Source organism: Peromyscus maniculatus, chromosome 15 (genome assembly GCF_049852395.1).
Source record: "Peromyscus maniculatus bairdii isolate BWxNUB_F1_BW_parent chromosome 15, HU_Pman_BW_mat_3.1, whole genome shotgun sequence".
NCBI lineage: Eukaryota > Metazoa > Chordata > Mammalia > Rodentia > Cricetidae > Peromyscus > Peromyscus maniculatus.
Window position 1 is genome coordinate 4,793,694 of NC_134866.1, and position 21,049 is coordinate 4,814,742.

The 21,049-nt window shown below is 50.5% G+C and overlaps 1 protein-coding gene across 1 annotated transcript in view; it reads left to right on the plus strand.

Annotated features, from left to right (window-relative positions):
• The first annotated feature begins 1,109 nt into the window (after window positions 1-1,109).
• The window catches only part of Ube2ql1 (ubiquitin conjugating enzyme E2 QL1), a 40,066-nt gene continuing 20,126 nt past the window's right edge, over window positions 1,110-21,049 (plus strand). The window contains exon 1 of the mRNA XM_042261347.2: window positions 1,110-2,360. Within this exon, the coding sequence (XP_042117281.2) occupies window positions 1,563-2,360 (798 nt within the window). The 5' untranslated portion in view covers window positions 1,110-1,562. The remainder of the gene's footprint in view (window positions 2,361-21,049) is intronic.

Consider the following 21,049-nt stretch of genomic DNA (forward strand, 5'->3'; position numbering starts at 1 on the left):
AGAACCTGACGTCAGTTAGGGTGGCATCGGGATAGTGTCTGTACTTGAGGGACTGTGTTTTACCTTTGCAGTGGGGGCCACACACGCAGCACACCGGAAGCTTCACAGTTGGAACTCATCTGAAATATCTTTTAGTTGGAATTTTCACCCGATTTTAAATGTGAGTTTCCGGAGGCTAAAGGAAGAAAAGACAGGGAGGGCTGGGAATCTGCAGGTGGAAGGCGGATCCCTCCCTTATGCGAACATTGGGACGGTCCCTCACGGAGGGGCACAGCGCTGGGGGCCGGGGAGGTGCTGCTCAGAAGGTCCTTTCCCGCCCTCGGCACCGGTCAGCGCCAGAGAAGACATTTGATGTGCTTCCCCGCAGCATTTTGGGAAGCCGCCACTGCGCACAGCCTGACCACGGAAAGCGGAGAGTCTGCTGCCAAGCACGCAGGAGGGGAGCGGCCCACTAAGGTCTGGGTGGGTTGGCTAAAGGTTTGCTTTTACTAAGTCGTGACCTGGAGGCTGTGCTTTAGGTTTGCATCTGTTCTGGCCTCTCACCCCGCTCTTGGGTCTGATTCTTTGATCTGTCCTTAAGTAAGTGTCCCTCCAGCCGGCCGGCCTCCGCTCCCACCCGCCCAGAACTGTTGCGTAGAAACATTGGGCTCGTCCGTCTGATTGGTAGGATTAATAAAGAGGTAGATTTCCACCTTTCCCCTGTATGTTGTCCTAAGGAGGATGAATGGGATATGAGACCGGGACCCCAGACACAGCATCCAGAATTGGGGACAGAAGAATAGAGTGATTCTCAGACCCTATTAGCGCGCTCAGGCCAACCCTTCTCAGGCTCTCCTCAGCTCGCACGCAGCCCAGAGCCAACGGTGCGAGCGCGCACCGCTGTCTCCCCCCAGCGGCCGCGCGTGTGTCGCCGCAGGAACCCGGCGGCGGGGGTGGCACGGCGCAGTCAAACCCGCGGCTCCGCCCCGCGCCCCCCCCCCCTCCCGGCCGGCAGTGCCGCCCCCTCCGCGCCGCGCTCGGCTCAGACGGAGCAGCCGCCTCTGCAATGTCAGCAGCCGCAGCGGCGGCGGCGACGAGAGCGGCAGTGGCCCGGGCCCCGCGGTAGCCGCCAGCGCCGCACGGCCCGGCAAGCGCACGGCGCGACTCCGCGGCCGACTCGCTGCCTCCGGGGCGCCGCGGGCCGCTCTGCGCACCCTGGTGCTGCTCTCGGACTCCGGGCCAGGCGGTCTGCGGCCGCGCACAAAGGACCACGGACACCGGGGTCCGGGGACTGCGCCCTGGGACCGGCCGGGGACATCAGCGGCGCCGCGTCTCCACGCCTCCCCTCCCCGGGCGGCCGGGAGCCCTCGCCGGAGCAGACCCGTCATATGACAGCGGCGACACAGCGGCCAGCGAGCGCCGGTGCTACCAGCTCCGCTGCGCCACGGCCACCGACTCCTGGGGTGGCCCTCGCCGCGCCCCGCTGAGCGGTCGCCTGCCGCCGCCCCAAGCCCCGCGCCTCCCAGCTATCCGGCTCCGGGATCAGGAGCCCCGGAGAGACCCCCGCCAGAACCGAGCCTAAAATGGCCACGCTGCTCCGTAAAATCGGGCTCATTCGCCTGCACAACCGGGACACGGAGGACCCTAAGCACCACCACAACCACCGTGGCGGAGGCGGCGGCCAACAGAGCGCGTCGCTGCGCGGCAAAGGCGGCGGCAAGAGCGGCGGCCACAAGCAGCAACAGCAGCAGCAGCAGCAGCAGCAGCAGCACCCCGGGGGCGCGGGCGACGCTAGCCCGGGGCCCGGCAAGGGCAAGAGCAAGCGCGCGGCGGAGCTGGCCGCCCGCGACAAGCAGCCGCAGCCGGCCGCGGGGGCGGCGGGGGCGCCGGGCGCCGGGGGGCCCCGGGAGCGGGCGGCGGGCGCCAGGGCGGGGCCGGGCCCCGCGGTGGCCGCGGCGGCGGCGGGCGGTAGCCTGGTGCCCGCGGCTCGCCAGCAGCACTGCACACAGGTGCGCAGCCGGCGGCTCATGAAGGAGCTGCAGGACATCGCGCGCCTCAGCGACCGCTTCATCTCGGTGGAGCTGGTGAACGAGAGCCTCTTCGACTGGAACGTGAAGCTGCACCAGGTGGACAAGGACTCGGTGCTGTGGCAGGACATGAAGGAGACCAACACGGAGTTCATCCTGCTCAACCTCACCTTCCCCGATAACTTCCCCTTCTCGCCGCCCTTCATGCGGGTGCTCAGCCCACGACTGGAGAACGGCTACGTGCTGGACGGCGGCGCCATCTGCATGGAGCTGCTCACGCCGCGCGGCTGGTCCAGCGCCTACACCGTGGAGGCTGTCATGCGCCAGTTCGCTGCCAGCCTGGTCAAGGGCCAGGTAAGGCTGTGGAGCCAGGGGCCGGGGGTTGGAGTGGGTGGGGGTTCGAGGGCAGGCCAGAGATAGGAAGTGATGTCTGACCCCTCTAGGAGCAAGTGAGCTCTGATCAGCTCGTTGCCTGGGGACACTTCGTCCGGCGGCCTCTGCTTCTTTTCCCTAAGGGATTTCTTCCCGTCTGTTTCTGCGTCGCAGCCCTCTGGTTTCCAGCGCTGGTCCTACTAGAACCGCGGGGCTCTCTGGCTTGTCGGTTCCCCTGCTTTCTGCTTTCTGCTCACGGTCTTGCTCCAAGATCCTCCCTGCTTTTCTCTACTTCTTCGCTGCAGGCTACACTTCACTCTCTCTTCCTCTTTCCCCGGGGATGGTCTTTCTTCCCTCCTCCTTCCTTTCCCACAAATCCCTTTTCCCGTTTTCCACCATGAGTTTCTCATACTCTCCTGCCCTTCTCAGTTTCCCCTCCTCTCCACTGCCTGTTTAACTGGTCTCTGGTCAGCATGATTACCACGAAGGTACGAACTTTTCCTGAAGCTTAGAATGTAACTATCCAGCCCAGCACATCATACACAGGCACATGCGCGCGCGCGCCCACGCGCGGGAGGGGGCGCGCACGCGCGCGCGCACACACACACACAAACAAGCACACATATACACGCACATACATAAAAGCACACATATACCCGCACTCGCACACACGTTCATGAGCACACACACACACACACACACACACACACACACACACACACACACACACACACAGAGGTTTCTTCAAACCTCCCAGGTGGACTCTGTACAGACCAGGCCAGCTGCCTGCTGTGCAGCTCTCTCCCCTTCTCCTCCCTCCCAGCAGCCACCCTTGTAAAGGCAAAGGTCCCTCTGGAAGGCTCTCTCCAGGCAGAAGAGTGATTGAGTCTTTCCTAGTGTTAGCAGGCCGGGACTCCATTCAGGGAAAGCTGCCCTGACCATCTCAGCCTGGTACTTGCCCCTTGGAGAACGCCTCTGGAGTACAGGCTGGGCCTTGGTCTCTTTCAGACTCTGTTTCTTCTCTTTCTTTACCTGTGCCCACCCCCACCCCCGCGCCCCCATGGGTTTCAACGCTAAAGATTCGACCAAGCACAGAAAGGAATGCTAAGCAGGTCACCTGAGCCTTCTCACCTATGGCACCACGGGGCTACTTTACAGAGACACAGCCCCCAAACTTACAGGATACCAATGAGTTTTCTAAGATACAAAACCTCCCACCCAGCCACAGAGAAGGGCCATGGTGGTTTTCTCCTGTTCTCTGTTCTTGGCCACACTCAAATCTACGGTGGGCATTCCCAACATTGTTTTGTCAAAGCACATTTCTATCTGGCATGGACATCTTCACTATTTACAGAGAATTCTTCTTTTCTTTAAAAGACCCCCCAATGGCCTCCACGTGGTCTTTGCACAGCCAGCTCATCAGGAACGATCATTTCTTCCCCAGTGCCTGTGGCCGCCCCTTTTACTGCAGGTACACACACTAACCAAACACACGAATCAAATGGAGCTTGTTCTGCCCATTTCCCTCAAGGCTGAATGCCTGGGATTTAAAAGAAGAAGAAAAAAAGGTATCCCAATGCCAGCAAAAAGGTCACTGCATCCTGAGCCATCCTACCAGTCCGCCTTTTCCTGGAGTCCCATTTCCGGTAGGAGTAGACTGGGCACAAGGGCTCCAGAGCAAGGCTGTAACAGAGTAGGCCAAGGCTTTGACCACCAGTTTCCTTCATAGTGAGACACTGGCCGGAACACAGCGTGCATGTGATTGAGTGCATGCCACTGGGGGGGGGGGCGGGGGGGGGGGGGCGGGGAGCTAGCTCTGTTTCCCAGTGAGGCTTACAGGAATGCACTGGGAAGATGGTCCTCAGAAATGCCATGGTCATTTGCTTCTCAATCACTTCTTGAGGAAGATGATCTGGAGGGTCAGAGAAGAGGAATGTCATTTGCCCCATAGACTCAAATCTGTGGCATTATGGACTTGGGAGGGATTTAAGGCCCCAGCCTGCGTTCTGAGATTCGAAAAAATAATGATTTTGAATGAGGAAGTGGGACTGGTAAAGAGAAATGTCTTGATAAATAGTTTGACAATTCTCACTTAGTGCTGGGAACAACAGCTCCCTTGGTGTCCTTCTCCGTCCAAGTCTTGGTGTTTGTGTTCCATTTCCTTATAAAAGAAACGGAGAGTCACTGCAGCTGAGCGCATTACTCATGGAAAACAGAGTTAACAGCACGTCCTTCCCTAATTTGATAAGCAATTAGACCCTGTTCCTTTCACCTAGCAGGTTGCATTGGATCATCTGATGAGACATGGCACTTTTTAAACGATGGTCAAGACTTGGTACTTTTTTAAACAGCCGTTTACTTCCTCTGTATTTCCTGTCCCCTGGTTTCAACATACAGTTTTCCAAAAGAGGGTGATACGTGGCACACATGAAATATTCAAATGCAATGAAAGAGTTGAAGAGATGAGCAGTCATTAAAGTTTCAAGGGCCTGGGTACGGCAGGGCGGCGGCAGCAGCATCTCTGGTAACCTAAGGGCTGCGGTGCCTTCATCCCTTTGCAGATCCATGACCAAGGAAGGGCTGTTCACTGCACATGTGCTCGCTACCAAACTATCTCCATAGTTAGAGGTCATGTACTTTGAACCCATGCAAGCACCTGATAAGCTATTCAAAGGAAGCAGGACTACTACTCACCTATAATCACTTAAGGCGCTGTTACACTCTAGTGGCGGTCCCTGTCTGTTTGCATTCTTCTTTTAGGTTTTTTGTTGTTGTTTTGTTTTGGGGTTTTTTTGTTTGTTTGTTTGTTTGTTTGTTTTTGGTTTTTTTCCTTAAGCTGCAGTTAGAAAAACCTTGTTTGTCTTTTTCATAGAGGAAAACACTCACTTAAACTTCTGAATTGAGGGAACACCCTTCCAGGGTCTTCAGAGAAACCTCAAGACAGCTTTAAGTGTTTAACGCGTAACATTCAAAAGTATCTGGTTAATAGTGCTGTTCACAAAGTCGAAAGCTCAGGTTTGTCCTCTGTGTGAAGAATTCAGGAACTTCGTGAGACGTTGCCTGGGCTGAATGTGTGTCTTGTGTTTCCAAAGTGGCTTTCACATTGCATTGTGGATTGTTCTGAATTAAATGGATACATTTATCTCTTATGTGCTATATTCTGTGTATAAAGAGACATAATCCTCTTACCTGTTTATGGCTAAATCAAGGGATTCTAAACAGGGACATTCTGTTTTTTAAGATGATACTGGAACTCTTTTATCAACCTCCTAAATGTTGGGGTGACAGGTGTGACCTTTCACACTCACCAAGAGAGGTTTTGGGTAATGTGTAGTTCTCTACAGTTGGGTGAACAATTTCTGGGCCTTTGAAATAATCCAGTGCAAATGATAAAAGCTTTTAGCGTAGCATTTGCCTTCGGTCATGCACAGAACCTTACAAACACAATGCACACAATGCGTCGCTCCACTGTGATGCCGTTGGCATTGAAAAGCTTTCAGAGTTTTGTCCTGAAGCTGAAAGAAGCTGCAATGCCAGCATAGAGCTCACACTAGCAGGCGCCACAAGCAGTGAAACTCCATGTTCTAAGATCGCAGAGAACAGAACCTGCAAGCCTAGGCCGTCTGGGTGCAAGACGGAAGAGGAGAGCCTGAGTGCCTCCCAGCTCAGGAGCGTCTGTCTCCAAGGGCACATTTGAAGGCTGCATGAGTGCCAGACAGCCCTCCCACTGCTGCAGATAACAGGCACTTGATTATGCCCTAACTCGGGGTTCTCTTCAGACACTTGCACACCTCCTGAGTGTCCCCATCTTAATTAATTAGCTCTGTCGTCAGAGAACCAGATGGCCCCTGAATGGCAGTTCCTCTCCCTTCTCCTGTCCCTTCAGAACTGAGTATCTGCATTACAAACGGCAGTGACAGCAGCAGCTAACGTTTCCTGTTTTCAATGCCACAGTCTAGCCAAGCTCAACACAGCAGCCACCAAACTTTCCCCGGGGTGGATTCTTCCCATGACTACCATACAGGTGTGGAAACCACAGCTCCTTGAAAGTCAGGATGACTTAACTCACCACTCTCGTCATAACGTCTCATGAGAGGCCAGACTCCTGAGTCAAAGGTGTGAGAAAGGGCAGCAATTCATGCTTGGCCAGCCGGGTACCTTTGCTGCCTCCAGGTGGCCATCCATTAATTGCCACCTACCTGGTCATCACTGTCACCCACGGAGAAGCAGCGGTAGCCAGCTCCCTGCAAAAGGTTCTCAGGTCCTCCGGACCAAACCATCCTTGAGTCTTAGTGTCTGGACAAAAGCTGGTCAGCAACTCAGAGAGTGCCACATGTCTAAGATTTTATTGATGAGGGAACCCAGCAGGAATCATCGCTTGTCTGAGTGACGCCAGAGTGAGGGCTGTGCATCCCAGCGGACTCAAATGTAGTCCAGGAAGGTGGGACAGCCCAGGAGTCACTTCAGAGCTTGCAGTCTGCAGCCACCCATGCCTGTGCAACCTTCTTAAAAATATGTGTGACATTCTATTAACTTTTTGAGAATTTTATACATGCACACAATGTATTTGGATCACATTCACCCCTCACTTCTCTCCCTGACTCCTTCCAGATCCACGCCCTGTGGTGATATTTTGTGTATGCTCTAACAAATAAAGCTTGCCTGAAGATCAGAGGGCAGAGCCAGCCACTAGTTAGCCATAGAGGCCAGACAGTGGTGATACACACCTTTAATCCCAGCACTTGGGATCTCATGCCTTTGCTCTCAGTACTCAGGAGGCACACATGCCTTTAATCCCAACACTAGGAAAGTTGAGACAGGAAGTGATATGGCTGGGCAGAGAAAGGAGTCTAAGGCAGGAGGAGAAAGGAGCTCAGTCTTTCAGGCTGAGGATTCTGTAGAGGTAAGAAGTCTTTCTAGTGTCTGGCTACTCTGCTTCCCTGATCTTTCAGCAAGCTTCATTTGTTAAATCATGCACAAAGTATCACCACACTCCCATCTCTCCCAACCTGGTATAACCTGCTGTCTAATTTATGTCACTCATACTCAGGGACGGGAGCCCATCAGTGGTGCGGGATGACTTACCAGAGACTCTCCCTCCCGCAGAAGCCATCAGCGGCCAATAGCTTCTCAGCTAGATGTGGGAGCTCACGAAACCCCCACCCCCACCCCCGTTGCTGGACTGTTTACTGGCCAGATCTGATACAGGTCTTGCAAAGACAACCAAAGCTGCTGCGAGTTTATGAGATCAGGAGCCCTGTCATGTTGAAAAGACACTGCTTTGATCCAGTCTTCCCTGACCTCTGGCTCTTCACACAGACACACACACATACACACACACACACACAGAGAGAGAGAGAGAGAGAGAGAGAGAGAGAGACAGACAGACAGACAGAGACAGAGAGAGACAGAGAGACAGAGAGAGAGAGAGAGACCCTCTTTGATGGTCTCTGAGGGTGGGGACCTCCTTCCTTGTTGGTAGGAAGGGGGACACAGACGTCCCATTCATAGCTGAGCCCTCGACAGTTACTTAATCTCTACCTTTTGACCAGTTGTGAGTTTCCATTCTGTCCAACCTTTTGACATTGTAATAGCATGCTGTTATCTGCAATATTCACACTCAAGAATGGCACCATCAATCAAGTGACAGCTGTCCTGGAACATGTGTGGCCCTGTGGCAGAGAGTATAGGTTCAGGTGCACACACAGTCAGAAGTAAGGCCCCTCTTCAGACACCCCTTCCTTAGACCCCACTCCAGAGCAGCAGACCAAGCAACAGCGTTCATTTGTGACTGCACGAATACACACCGTCATGAAGACTGACACGGGCCATCAGCCACTGAGCTCCTCAAACCTGTGCCTTCTAACCTGCTGTAACAGACACTGTGTGTCCAGAGCTTTGTTCATTTGCAAGAGCTGTCTCCTGGAGGACCCGTGGCCTGGTGGCTCCCATGACAGACCTTCATTCTCCCACAGCTCTGAAAGCTAGACATCAAAAACCAAGGTGCGATAGATAGAGTCCACTTCTCCTGAGGCCTCTGTCCTTGGCTTGTAGATGGCATCTTCCCCCTTGGTCCCCTTCACATTGTTCTTCCTTCATGTGTGCTTCTGTCTGGCTTCTTATGGTGATGTAGTCCTAGTGATCTGGGCCTGTCTTGAGGACCTCATCTTAAGCTGGTAACCTCTAAAAGACCCTATCTGTAGATAAGGTCATGTTCCCAGGTTCCGAGGGCTGTAGGTTCAACATTTATACTGGGGTGAGGGAGACATACCCATAACCAACTCAAATAGAGATTTATTAACTAGTTCAACATATCGGTTCCAAAGAGCCTGCCACTGGCTTGTAAAACATGAGAGAAGTCATGCTGGGAAGGCACAGGATGGTGAATATTGCCTGCAGTGCCGAGCCAAGAAATGCCAGTGCACTCCAAGGGAAGCCAGGGAGCCTATACCCCAAATAGTGTCAGCTAGGGTTGGGGTAGCTTGTATGTCTGATTCACCCCCAAGAGACAAGGGTTCTTATTCTTGTGAGTCATTTTGTCCTATGCTGCATGGAAGGGGCAGAGATAATTACCAATGATGATGACTCTGCAGCTAGAAGTATCGATACGCCTGACTATTTGGAGAAAAAAATAGCTACTTGTTCTCCTATCAAGTAGGGCAGGCAGGAGGACACAGACAGGACTCTGCATCCTAAAAATAGCCCCACACCAACCCCAGTGCTCCGTTGAGAGCTCCCGCCCCCAGTACCTAGCATAGTTAATAATAGGAGCTACTGACTCTCCTGCCTTGCGAGTCCAGGAAGTCGGAGTTCGCTAGAGCAGGATGCCTGCGTGTGCTTGCTCACCTTTGTGATTTAACCGATGGGGTAAGCTGAAATTGTGACAGTAGCACAGCCCTAAGACTCCAGCGTCTCCTCTTCGTCTCTTCTTTATACCCAGGAATGATTCTTCTGGATCCAAGTTTAGAGGTAGAACAGCCACCCTAGAACCCCAACCATGTTGGTTAGGGACAGATAAGGAGCCAGCCATAGTGGCGCTCATGTGAAAATAATAAAGTAATTAATAATGATAACAGTAATAAATAATAGAATAAATGAGCCACTTATACGGATCCTCTGTGCCACATTTCAACTATCCCCATTGTGGATTTTGCTGCTTGGTTAATAAGGAAAGAGAGGGGAGGTAATCACATGGCTGTCCTTTGCTCTCTGCCAGTGGGTCTCACATGTAGGGATACATTATGTACCTGATGATTTAACTCTCCCAGTGCTAAGGCCCAGCCCTCAGAGCCTGACGTCATGGTCTAGCTTCAGACCCTGGCAGAGGCCGCAGGTAAAGCCTCTCTGTGGCCACTGTGAAAGCAAGTCTTTCCTTCCCTCCGACCATTTACACAGCCCAAGGAGGAGAAGGCTGGAGAGAGACAGTGGCTCAGGTCAGTCCACTCAGCATCCCCAGGTCCAGCTGGGCAGAGCTGGGGCCAGGGAGGAGGACACCATCTGTGCATAAACCCATTAGTTAGAGCAGTCTCAGGAATGAGCACATGAAGGCCTGGGGCTTCTAGGTTCTATGGCTGAAGAAGCCTGTGGAGGACCTGCCTCCGAGAGCCCACCCTCAGTCAGAATAGTGCACAGCCCATTTGTGGCAGTGTTTGCTTTTATTTTATTTTTATTTTTTTGTAATTTTTTTGAGGACATGCATATTCATAGAATGTCCACAGCCCTGGCAATGGACCAGGGCCTGGATGTGTACCAGGGACTTGGATGTGAAGAGTCTCCACTTGCTCTAAGTGACGTTTTCAAAGATAGCATCCAGCTTAAGGAAGCCAAGCCTTGACCGGGGAGCTTGCCTGTTCTTCCGGTGTGTTTTGTTGCTAAAAGACAGAAAGATGGATGTTTCCAACAACCAACCAAGAACTCACTGCAGCAGCAGCAGTGCTTCCAGCAGGGGCCATGCTTTCTGCAAGTGGGTACAGTGGCTCAGATGGCCTGCTGTTCCCTCATTACCACCTGGTGAGTTGGCCAAGGTTTCATTGATTAACTATTCCCTCCTTCCCACCACATCAGTCAGTCAGCATCCACTTGCTGAGGGTCTATCATGATTTGTAGTGACATCAGTCTTGACATTCCTGTGACATCTTTTCTCTACTCTGTGCACTGTCCTAGGCCCTCCTCATGGCTTGCTAACCCCATGAGACTCAGAGGAAATCCTGTGAGCAGGGCCACCAAGGATACCAGGCTAGGGAAGCAGATTTGGGACCATCCAGAAGGAAAGGCTGGCAAGTGAGGATGGGTGTGGCTGTGAGGACAGGGAAGGAGCTAGTGAGGTGTGCCCTTCCCCCAAGCAGCAAGGCCGCTGTGTTCAGAAGACACAGTCACAGAGGAGGGATCCTCATGTGCTCTCCCAGCCTCCAATCGACCTATAGCTTCCACCCTCCCCCACCACTTGCATGGCGTCTGAAAATGCAGGCCTCTTTTGTTCAGACTATGCATTATGAACCTTCTAGAACACAGCCATAGTCCGCCAGTACTGCTCACCACAGTGGCAATCTTTCATTCTCCATGGCCCCCACTGGGGTCCCACCAGCCCTTCCTGCTGGAATGCCTTCTGGCCTTAATCACTGGAAAGAGCCCCTGTCCATCCTTCAGAACTCTGCCAACATGCCCCGGCTCCTCCAGTTACAGCAGAGGCTTCCTCCTCTGAACCCATCTGCACCGATGGCAAAACACTCCTGTCCTGCGTGTCCCACTAGGTGCTGTGGGTTGACAATCGTATTTTTGTTTCCTCTTCACGGTGTCCATCTGTTTGAGCAGATGTCCCACACTCTTCACTTCCCTTTCTGCAGTATAACCTAAGAATACGAATATGCATCAGGTGTTTCTGCTGTCAGTGAAGGAGGATTGTGGGTAGGCAAAAAGAAACTCAGCATTGGCAATCCTGAGGGTCCAGAGGCTTCCAGCCCCAGTCCCTGAGAGCTGAGGGTCTATTGCTCCAAGCTTTAGAACCTAGAGACTTGGTGGCTCTCACCTCTCAAATTAGAGGCTCTCCCACTTTAACTCCCAGGTTCCTGGGACCGGCAGGCATCGTGAGCCCCAGCCTCTAGCAGCAGACAGTGGCAAGCAGCAGCTGAGGGAGCTTCCTGGTGTCAGATGCTGAGGCCCTCGGTGTTATGGTGACAAGTGTCACAGCTCCCAGATCTAGGGTATCGGGACGCTCAGTCCTTGACAGTGACTAGTATTGCAGCTCAAAGTCCTCAGGTGCCTGAGAGCTTTGGTCCTTGGACAGCTTCACGGAATTCTTCCAGAAGCCAGGTCTCATCTTCACCTCTCCGAAGGCCTCTGCTCTTTCTGCCCCCCATATTCCCGCCCCCAGAAAAAATCACTCAGATGTGTCAGCTGTTTTCTCACGACCACCACTGCTGTGGCCAGCACTGCTGCCCCTTTCCTTTCTTCCGGTTACCAGCTCAGCCCACTGGAGTGACCATAAAGACCAAATGTAGGCCAGGGAGGCTGCTGATAAATGCCTCTCCTTGTCTAGACGTTGCAACACCCGAGCACTGCTCCTCCCTGACTCCAAGAATGAGGAAGCTGCCTGCATGCATAGCTAGAAAGGGAATTCAGTAAGGGCACCTACTGATGATCACCGTCCTGGATGCAAATGAAAGATGACTTTACACCAGTCACTGTGGTCTCTCATGCAAATCAGTGACCGTTTGTACCAGCGACCAGCCTCCTGCTGGGCCACGGGGGAAGTGCTTCCCCTCTCACCTAAGCAAAAATGGATGGGCAGGCTCATCTAGAGCCCCCCATGGCTTGCGGTAACAAGAGGTCTGGTGCAAGCTGTTTGGAAGCCGTCTTTGGCAGCAAGCAGCTGTGACTGCTGTGCAGCTTCCTCAAGGCATCGTGGAGTGTTCAAAGCAGCCAGTGCTGGTATGAGCACAGTCCAGCTGGCTGCTTGGCTGATAATCCTTGGCTTCAGGCATCTGCATCTGGGGCACAAGATAAGTGCCTCACAGCTGTCAGTTGGGGAGTGAAACTGTCCCCACAGTTTAGTTGATTTAAAGGATAAATATTAGGAGGAGTGCTTACAGTAAAGACTTCTCATCCACATAACAGTGTTTTGAGGGTGTTTAACGGTGCTTTGACAATGCCTAACGCCTGCACAATTACCCCGGGGAGAGTGGGGTCCCTCTAATTGCCCCCCCTTCCTGTGAGCCAGCTGCTTGCACACGCTTCCACGGATCATTTCATTAAATCCTGGCAGCAGCCTGTGAGGTGGTGCTGTTTTGATTCTCACTTCACAGAGGAGGAAACAGAGCACGTTCGGGGGAGGACTCATGTGCCAGAAGCAAAGAGAGAGAAAGGGACTGGGCTGAGGCACCGTCAGATGCTCCAGGACCAGAACCATCCATTCCAGCATCTACCTAGTGAGCGGCCACCACCCAAGTGCCAAACAATGCCCACCTGTTCACCATGGGTGACTGTGGATGGCATGATGGCCTCCACACTCTGAGTGCCCACATGGTCTCAGCTCTCAGGACTGAACCAGGGGAGGGTCCGTGTGTCCATCAAATTTAGGCCATGGCTCTGAAGTACCAGCAAAGCCCAAACTCCACAGAAGCTTGTTGAGTCCATTGTGAGAACCATAAGCATGCTTTAGTCCTTTGAAACTGTAAGAGAAAGATAATTATCACCATTTTATTTCTTCTCTATACAAAAGAGAAAGGAATTTTAAAGATTCTGAAAATAACTCAAGAATGAAGTGCTTTTTAGAGATAATTATCACATTGGCAAAATCAGTAAGATTGAAGAAATTACTACTTTAAATATAATTTCTGTAAAATAAATACCAATTCCCTGTCACAATATTTGGCAAGCATTTCCCCTCACCCCCGAAAAATTGTTAGAGTTTTTGATGAGGGAAATAAGGAAATGCTATCTCTATATTGATAAGATCACACCTCAAGTTAAAATGTGCTCCGCCCATCAGGAATTGCAGAGAAAATCTCCAGATAAATGCCATTAAGGGTATTTTCTGTTTTTAATCTTGAAAATCAGACTTCTCCAAAATTCAGAATATGGAGTTACAGATTTTCCTTTATCCTGGCAGTGGTAAATAACAGCTTTGGGGGGTGGTGTTTGGACCTGGTGGGGACATGACTGTTAAAACTGGGCTGCCACACTTCCCACGGCCACACTTCCCACGGCCACTGTGACTCCTGAGAGTCAGGAGCAGGGCGATGTGACTTCACAGGAAAAGTTAGCTGGGATTTGGATGTGATCGTATCAAAACCATACCGATTGCTGCCAGCATCCATTTGTGCAGGGACCCTTGGAGGTTAATGGCACACCGGATGCAATGTGCCTTCCTGGCCAGGGGACATAGAGATACTATAGGAGAAACCTACCAAGAATGGAGTTTGTCACAAATGTAATGAATTGTAGGTGGCTGGGCACTACAAGACTATAAGACATAGTTTTTTTAAGAGTCATCAGAATATCTCTTCATAACACTTATATTCTATTTCCCCTTCCTTGGAAGATATGCAGGATAGTATATGAATCATCGTTTTGTTATTGTTTTTTTTTTTGTTTGTTTTGTGGGGGGCATGCATTAGACATTAAGGCACACCCCATCTCCTAACAGGAGGAGAGACAGAGGACCAATCTCAGGTTTCATCCTCCACTGTTCAAACAAAACAAAACAAAATCAGTCTCTCTTCACCACCTGGAACACACCAAAGAGTCACCAAATAGGCTAGAGTGTCTGGCAAATGAGGCCCAGGGTACTGCCTGTCTCTTGCTGGGGGCCAAGGCTCCAACTCAAGTGCTCAGGGTTGCAAGGCAAGGGTGAAACCAGCTCCTCGACCTTCTCAGCCTCTCAGGGTCGGAAGCTCTTCCTGAGGTCATGCCTGCAGTGTCTGAGGACTTGTCATGGAGTGAGTGTCGGCCACCCCTTCTTTTTGTCTTTGTTCCTTTCCTTCTAGGTTGGCCTGGGGAAGAGAGAGGGCAAAAAGGAGCTTTCTCACCTACAGTAGCACGGCCATGTTCTCCAGGGACAGCACCTGCATTGCACATACAGGCAGGCAAGCAGGACACTAAGGGTTCCTAGACCCAGCTCTGTGCTCAGTGTCCTTTGACTGACTCTATGATGGGTGTTATAAAGCATGACAATCTGAGAGAACTTGGATAAGAACTTTTTTTTTTCTGTATCAACCCATAAAATTACATAAAACTTTAAGGACATTATCTTAATTCATAAATAAGACTAACCCAATAAAAAGTGAGCTTGAACTCTACTGAATTGAATTAGGGTGATGATTTTATTAGTAATTTTGTTTTAAAAGGATCCTGGCATCTGCCTTTTTATTAACAGGAGTGATGGAGGTCTTATGGTTGTTCCTGAGGATCAGGCAAGGAGAAATAGAGATTCCTGGAGCCTCTCCCCCAAGCATGTGGCCCTGCAAGGTCACCTCCACAGAATAATGCCTTTAGAAGCACAAAATAAAATGCATTAAAAACTGTCATGGTTGGCTACAGTTACTACATTTGTAATATGATGAGCTTGGCTATCAGGTTAAATGACACTCTGCTAACACACTATGAGGACCAAGAGCACAGCCAGAAGTCCCTGCAACCGACAGCCATGAGCCTCTGCGATGTTTACAAATGTGGACAGCTCCGATGTGACTGTTTTCAAATGTGGAATTTCTTTTTTGTTTCTTCTATTGTTTGGGTCAGGGTCTCACTCTCAGCCCAAGCTAGCCTGGAACTCACTACACATGTCAACCTAGGCTGACATGAAGCTCATGGCAATCCTCCTGCCTCAGCCTGACAAGTGCAGGGATTACTACTCATGGCAAAGTCATGGTGTTGTTATTGTGATTTAGTTCATAGCAAGTCAGTGAAGAGAAAGAGACTTTCCCATTCAGAGTCACAGCCCCTGGGAGCACTTGGGTCACAGACCCTGGGAGCACTTGGGTCACAGACCCTGGGAGCTCTTAGGGCAGGTGAAAAGCCTCAGGTGGCATCTGCTTTGAGGTGATGGCAGTCTTAGGAATGCTCTTAAAGCTTACTCTACAGCTCATAGCAGAACCTTTGGGAAAGAGGGATACAACCCTACATGTCTTGGTTCTGCCTTGTTACTGTTGGGTGGGGTTGAGATAAAATCCTGGATCTAGAGGTAGACTCAGGTTCCAATCTCATTGTTCTTTCTGACCACACTTGAGGGCTTACGGTGCCTCCCCTAAAGATGAAAAGCACTCACCCCACCACACAGGGGAACCCCACACTGGGGAAATGATGAACACGGTGATTCCTAGAGAGGATGTGATGAGTAGGCGACCCTTCTTTGAAGGACTGGAACTTTCTAAAATACAATAAAATTATAGCCACCGGTCCAGCCATGAGTTTGCAGGAAACGCCCACTGTGCAGAGTGAGCTGCTATTGTATTCGTGTCTCCTGCCCACACTGACATACAGTTGCCTCAAATTTCCAGCACTAAGCCCCAACTCAATCCGAAGAAGCACAAGGTAACCCCCTTTTGTTTTCTCTCAGGATGAGCCCTTGCCATGGCCTTTGTGGGCTTCATCTCACCCCTCATCAAAGCATTTCACATCATCAGACACTGACTTCTGACAGTGACCTACCCAAGCCCGGCAGCTGAGGCAGGCGGTGCTCTAGATATAGCCCAGCTTCTGTCCCTTGTACTGTAGTAACTAAACTTTGCTTTTTATTGGAAGTTGGGAGTTTTCAGCTATGTAACTCTGCTCAACTCTGGTCTCCTAAGAATCCCGTTCTATGGGAGATGGTCTCGTGACTGAGCGGGCTCATTGAACAAGCATGAACCTGAATTCAGGTTCAAGTACCCAAGTCAAAAGCCAGGCATGGACACTTATGCTGTAGTGTCAGTGGGCAGGGGAAGGAGAAAGGGCAGGCTGCAGAGACAGAAGGATGGCTGGGGTTTGCTGGCCTCTAGACTAGCTCCAGGGAAGGATTTCATTCTTCCATAGTGGAGTCTACAGGGATAACTTAACCAATCTGAGGCCTGGGTGTGTTGCCATAACTACTGATGTAGGCATGACATGGTTCTGAGCATCATGGTCAGCGAATAGAAAGAGTTCTGCCCAGCAGCTCAGACTGCTTCTTTGTGTTGATTTTTCACGTTTATTCGTGTTTAGTATCTCTTTCACTGAATCTAATCTCACCTGAGAGCTTTCAGTCATCCTATCCTACATGAAATCTTGAGAGTCTTCCATTTCCAGCTTTGCCCCACTCATTTCTGCAGCTATGAGAACATGCTCAAGTCTTAGCATCATCATCCTGGGCTTTCCCAGCATCATCCAATGTCCCTGAAAATCAGCCAGAGCCCTCTCCAGTCCTAGGGATCCACACTTGGTTGGAAGGGCAAACCCAGCAGGTTCTGCAGTAGCTTTTAGTCAGTGGTGGTGTTCTGTGTCCCTGGTGGGAGCCAGTAGCTTGATGGCCATAAGCAAGGGTGGCTGTGAAGTGACCTTCTCAGGACTGTTGAATGGCCCTTGCCATCTCCGTGATCAGAAGAAATGCAAAGCTTTCAGAATGAACTGCTTATTGCTGTAGCGGTTTGAATGAGAATGGCCCCCATAGGCTCATATATTTGAATGTTTGGTCCTTAGTTTGTAGTCTCTCTCTCTCTCTCTCTCTCTCTCTCTCTCTCTCTCTCTTTCTCTCTCTCTCTCTCTCTCTCTCTGTGTGTGTGTGTGTGTGTGTGTGTGTGCCCGCCCTCCAACTTGGGGGTAAGATAGAAGGTCTTCGCTGTTGCTCCAGCCCCATACCTGCCTGCTGCCATGCTAGCCCAGACGTGGGAGGAATTACATGAAGGATGCCTAACAAGCCATCCTCAAGAGGTGTTGGGAAAGGAGTGGGCGCTTGACCCCCAGGTGCTGGGGTCTATTATTGAGGTGCTGAAGACCAAGCCTCTGATTTGTATTCAGCTTTAGAATAAACAGAGCATCTGACAGTTTATGGATGGGATTTTGGTAGAACAAACAAAGAGCCGGCAATCTTGTGAAGCAAGACAAGTTCACAGATTTCATGGGCTCCTAAGGGTAACACGAATGAACCATGATATACCCGACTCTGAATGATCACCAGGAACCCTGGCTCACTCTCCTTTCTATAAGCATAAATCTCAAGGGCATCTTTTCTCCTCCATATGGTCTCTTGTTGGAACATCTTCATATAGGATTTGCCAAAGGTCCAAGACAGACAGACCTCTAATTAGAAAAATGTCTGCCCAGCCTGCAGACTGAATAAGTGAGCCCATCAGAGGATTCAGGAATTATAAGACCACCCAACCCTCACTCGGCTGCACCCAGGGCAGAACAAGTCCCTCCACAGTTTGTGGGACCGTGGATCTGAATCTGATGGGAATGCCCATACTTCACCATGAAGTTAGGATTCCCAGCAATGCTAAGGGAAATGTTAAAGTCACTGCTGCGGGGACATGACTGACATTTCCAGCTGTGAAATATACTGTGAAAGACTGTTTTGTCCAAATGGGGTCTCAAAATAGATAACACACTGGAATCAACTGGCCCTGAAAGCCAAGCCTGGTGGAATGGTACAAAGAAGACACATAAACCGTCTTGTCCCCAGAAGCGTATGTCTGTATTTGACCTTTCCTCTGCATGCCATTCTTTCTACACAGTTAATGAAAATTGGTACAGTCTTAATTTTGTATCCACTCCTAATTTTCTTCACCTCCCTTCGGTTTCTTTTATTTTTCTGTCTCCTGCTGTTCTTTTGAATCAATAAGTCACGACATTCAGACATGAATAATGTTTTAGAAAACATTGCAGAATATTCAAGAAGGTTTTACTTTGAATCGAGTGAGTAAATCCTTTATACCTAACTTTTGCACACCACATCTTAAACGTGGCATGTATGTAGGGGAGGATTATGAGTTTGGGGAGCAGAAAGTACAGGAAGGAAATGAGTCACGTGAGTAGATATAGGGGTTCATAATGTGTGCTCAGAACAGACGTGGGGGGAGGGCATGTGACAGGTGACACACACACACACACACACACACACACACACACATACACACACACACTTCTGGTTCGTAGTACAGTGGTGCAGATTTGTGATAGGATTTTATAGCAGAGTTTCATTCTAGAATATTCTTAGGGCTTTTAAAAACAAATGCCATAAGTCTCACACTAAGAAAAGTTAGAAAAAGTAGGCCTAGTGAGCAAGGTCACATGCAAACCAAGAGCCCAGGGATTTGTACAAGCTGAGACGGGTTTAGCACCATCTCCTTACTCTATGAAGATTCTTACTTTGTGCCATAAATTGAGTTTTGCATATGAATGACAAATCCCTCCTTGGACAAAATTCCAAATACAAGGTGATGAGATGCTGTCTCTAGACAGAAGAGAACTGAGAAGCAATACATGTCACTTCCTTCAGCCTACCATGGACACCTCCTGGGTGTTCCTCCGCTTGTCTGTTTAATGTCCCAAGGCCTCATCAGCAGTGACTGCTTCGCTGACGTGATGGAGGGTACTCGCTCACTCCTTGGCCAGCTAGAGAAGGAACTGGACAACACATGGCAGTCACCAAGAGGACAAGATAACTCCTGGGTCTGAGCTGCCCAAAGCTGGCAGCAGAAGACTGGACTCTGGAAGGCATGGCAGGAGAGGCGCCCTTGGCCCTAGAGACTTTATCGTTTATACCGCAACTGTCCCAGGGAACCCCAGTGCCAAGCCAAACACAGTAATGGCCTTTTTGAGAATGGATCCACTCTGACTCAGGGGGCAGATCTTTTTCCCTCCAGGTGTTCTAACCCTTCAGAGATGAGCATTCAGGACTCTTAAGGGCCAATGTCCTGCTGCCCAGAGAGAAGCTAGAGCTTGGAGGGATAACGAATATCACCCTTATGTAGGACCTTTGAAGCCTCCTCACAAGAATCGGGACACTTCTTAAATGTAACTACCAGTTTTTATTTTGTAGACTCTCCAAATTTCGGAACTGAGGGGAGTATCTGGCAATCATGAGCTGGTGTCTCTCTGTAAGAGTAAACACTGTAATTTCATATCAGGAAGTCAGGAGGGGAGGTTGTCATCATGTCACTTGTGCCAGGTTCCTGTGTTTCTCAAGTTTGGTTAGCACCTTCTGCTCCCTGGGGATCTCTGCGCCACATTAGGACAGGCTCCATGCCAGCACGCCCTCTTTGGCTTGCCTACCTGGATAATGTTTCCGGAGACCCGGTTTCAGACAACACACACAGTTGGCTTGGGGTTAGGTCTTAGTGAATCTTCACCTTCCTGTTTCCTCCTTCAAAAAATCAGAGCAAGCGAGCGTCTACCTCCAGCCTTCTTTAGGACCCAGTGACCTGTGATGGGCAGTGTTTGGCTTGTTGCTAAGTGCATATGAATAGGTCACAATCTGCTCTCAGCATCCTGAAGTCAAAGCTCCCTGCTGTGTTCCTCTCATCCACCCAGGCTACCTCATTGCCCCATTCTCCATGAAGCCTCCTCCCTTCTCTCCTTCCAGGCTCCCGTTAAGTGAGCGCTTTCCTTACATCCCCAGAGCATCCCCTTGCAGCTTCCTTGAATAGCCAAGCCACATGTCCCCGCTCCCAGGAGAAAACAAGCCCTTAACACAACACGTCTGTGTGATACCCACAAGTCATTGCAATATGTCTGTGAAAGCACTGTTGCTCAGCCATCTGTGTTTGGGTTCCATTCTCATTCGTCAAATGTGGAGAAATCCGTGAAAATATCCACCCTGGGGGCGGGGAAGACTGGCAGGATGGTGGGACTCCTTGGACAAGCCCAGACCTTGCACCTCGAGGACACTCAGTGGATGTCACCAAATGAAGCAGCGCAGGTGCCCTTGGGGAACAGCGAGATTATGAATCATTAGAGAAAGCTGGAGGGTGCTGAGTGCCTGGTAATTGCGGTGTCGGAAAGTGGACATTTTTAGCAACAAAGCCACACTCCATGCAAGGACATTCTGCGGTTGACAGCAAGGACAGAGCAGCCTCAACTCCCAGCATCATGAGCATGCAATCTGAAGTTTCTGCTCTTCTCTCAGCATCACGTTTTACCGGTCAGGGTGTTTTTGTGGATGCAAATTGGCTCTGTGGGGTTTTGTTTGTGACTGGTAGCCTTTGAAGTGTTGTTCTGCTGTCTGCCTGGAAATCAGCAGATGGACACTGGAGAAGTGAATGAATTGCTCCCTGTCCTGAGCCAGGCAGCATGTTCAGTGTGAAATATAGTCATGTTTGAAGATCTCTCTACTCCTCTCTGATTTTTCTTCTTTGAATGATAGGATTTTTCTCGCCTGGTTATAGTCACATCGGAGAACAATTCAGAATTGGTAGTTTTAACAGTCTGGTTGAGGCAAACACTGAACAACCCTGAGTGAGACCCCAGACCCCTGCAAGGCATGGCAGGGAGAACTGTGGGTGGCCATTTCTTTCCCACCGGCCAATTCCAAGTAACCACACAGAGGCTTATATTAATCACAAATGCATGGCCAATAGCTTGGGCTTATTACTGACTAGCTCTTACATTTTAAGTTAACCCATATTCCTTATTTATGCTCTGCCATGTGGTGATACCTTTATTAGCATGACGTGTTTATCTTCTGTCCCCTCTGCATCTGGCTGGCGACTCCTCTGACT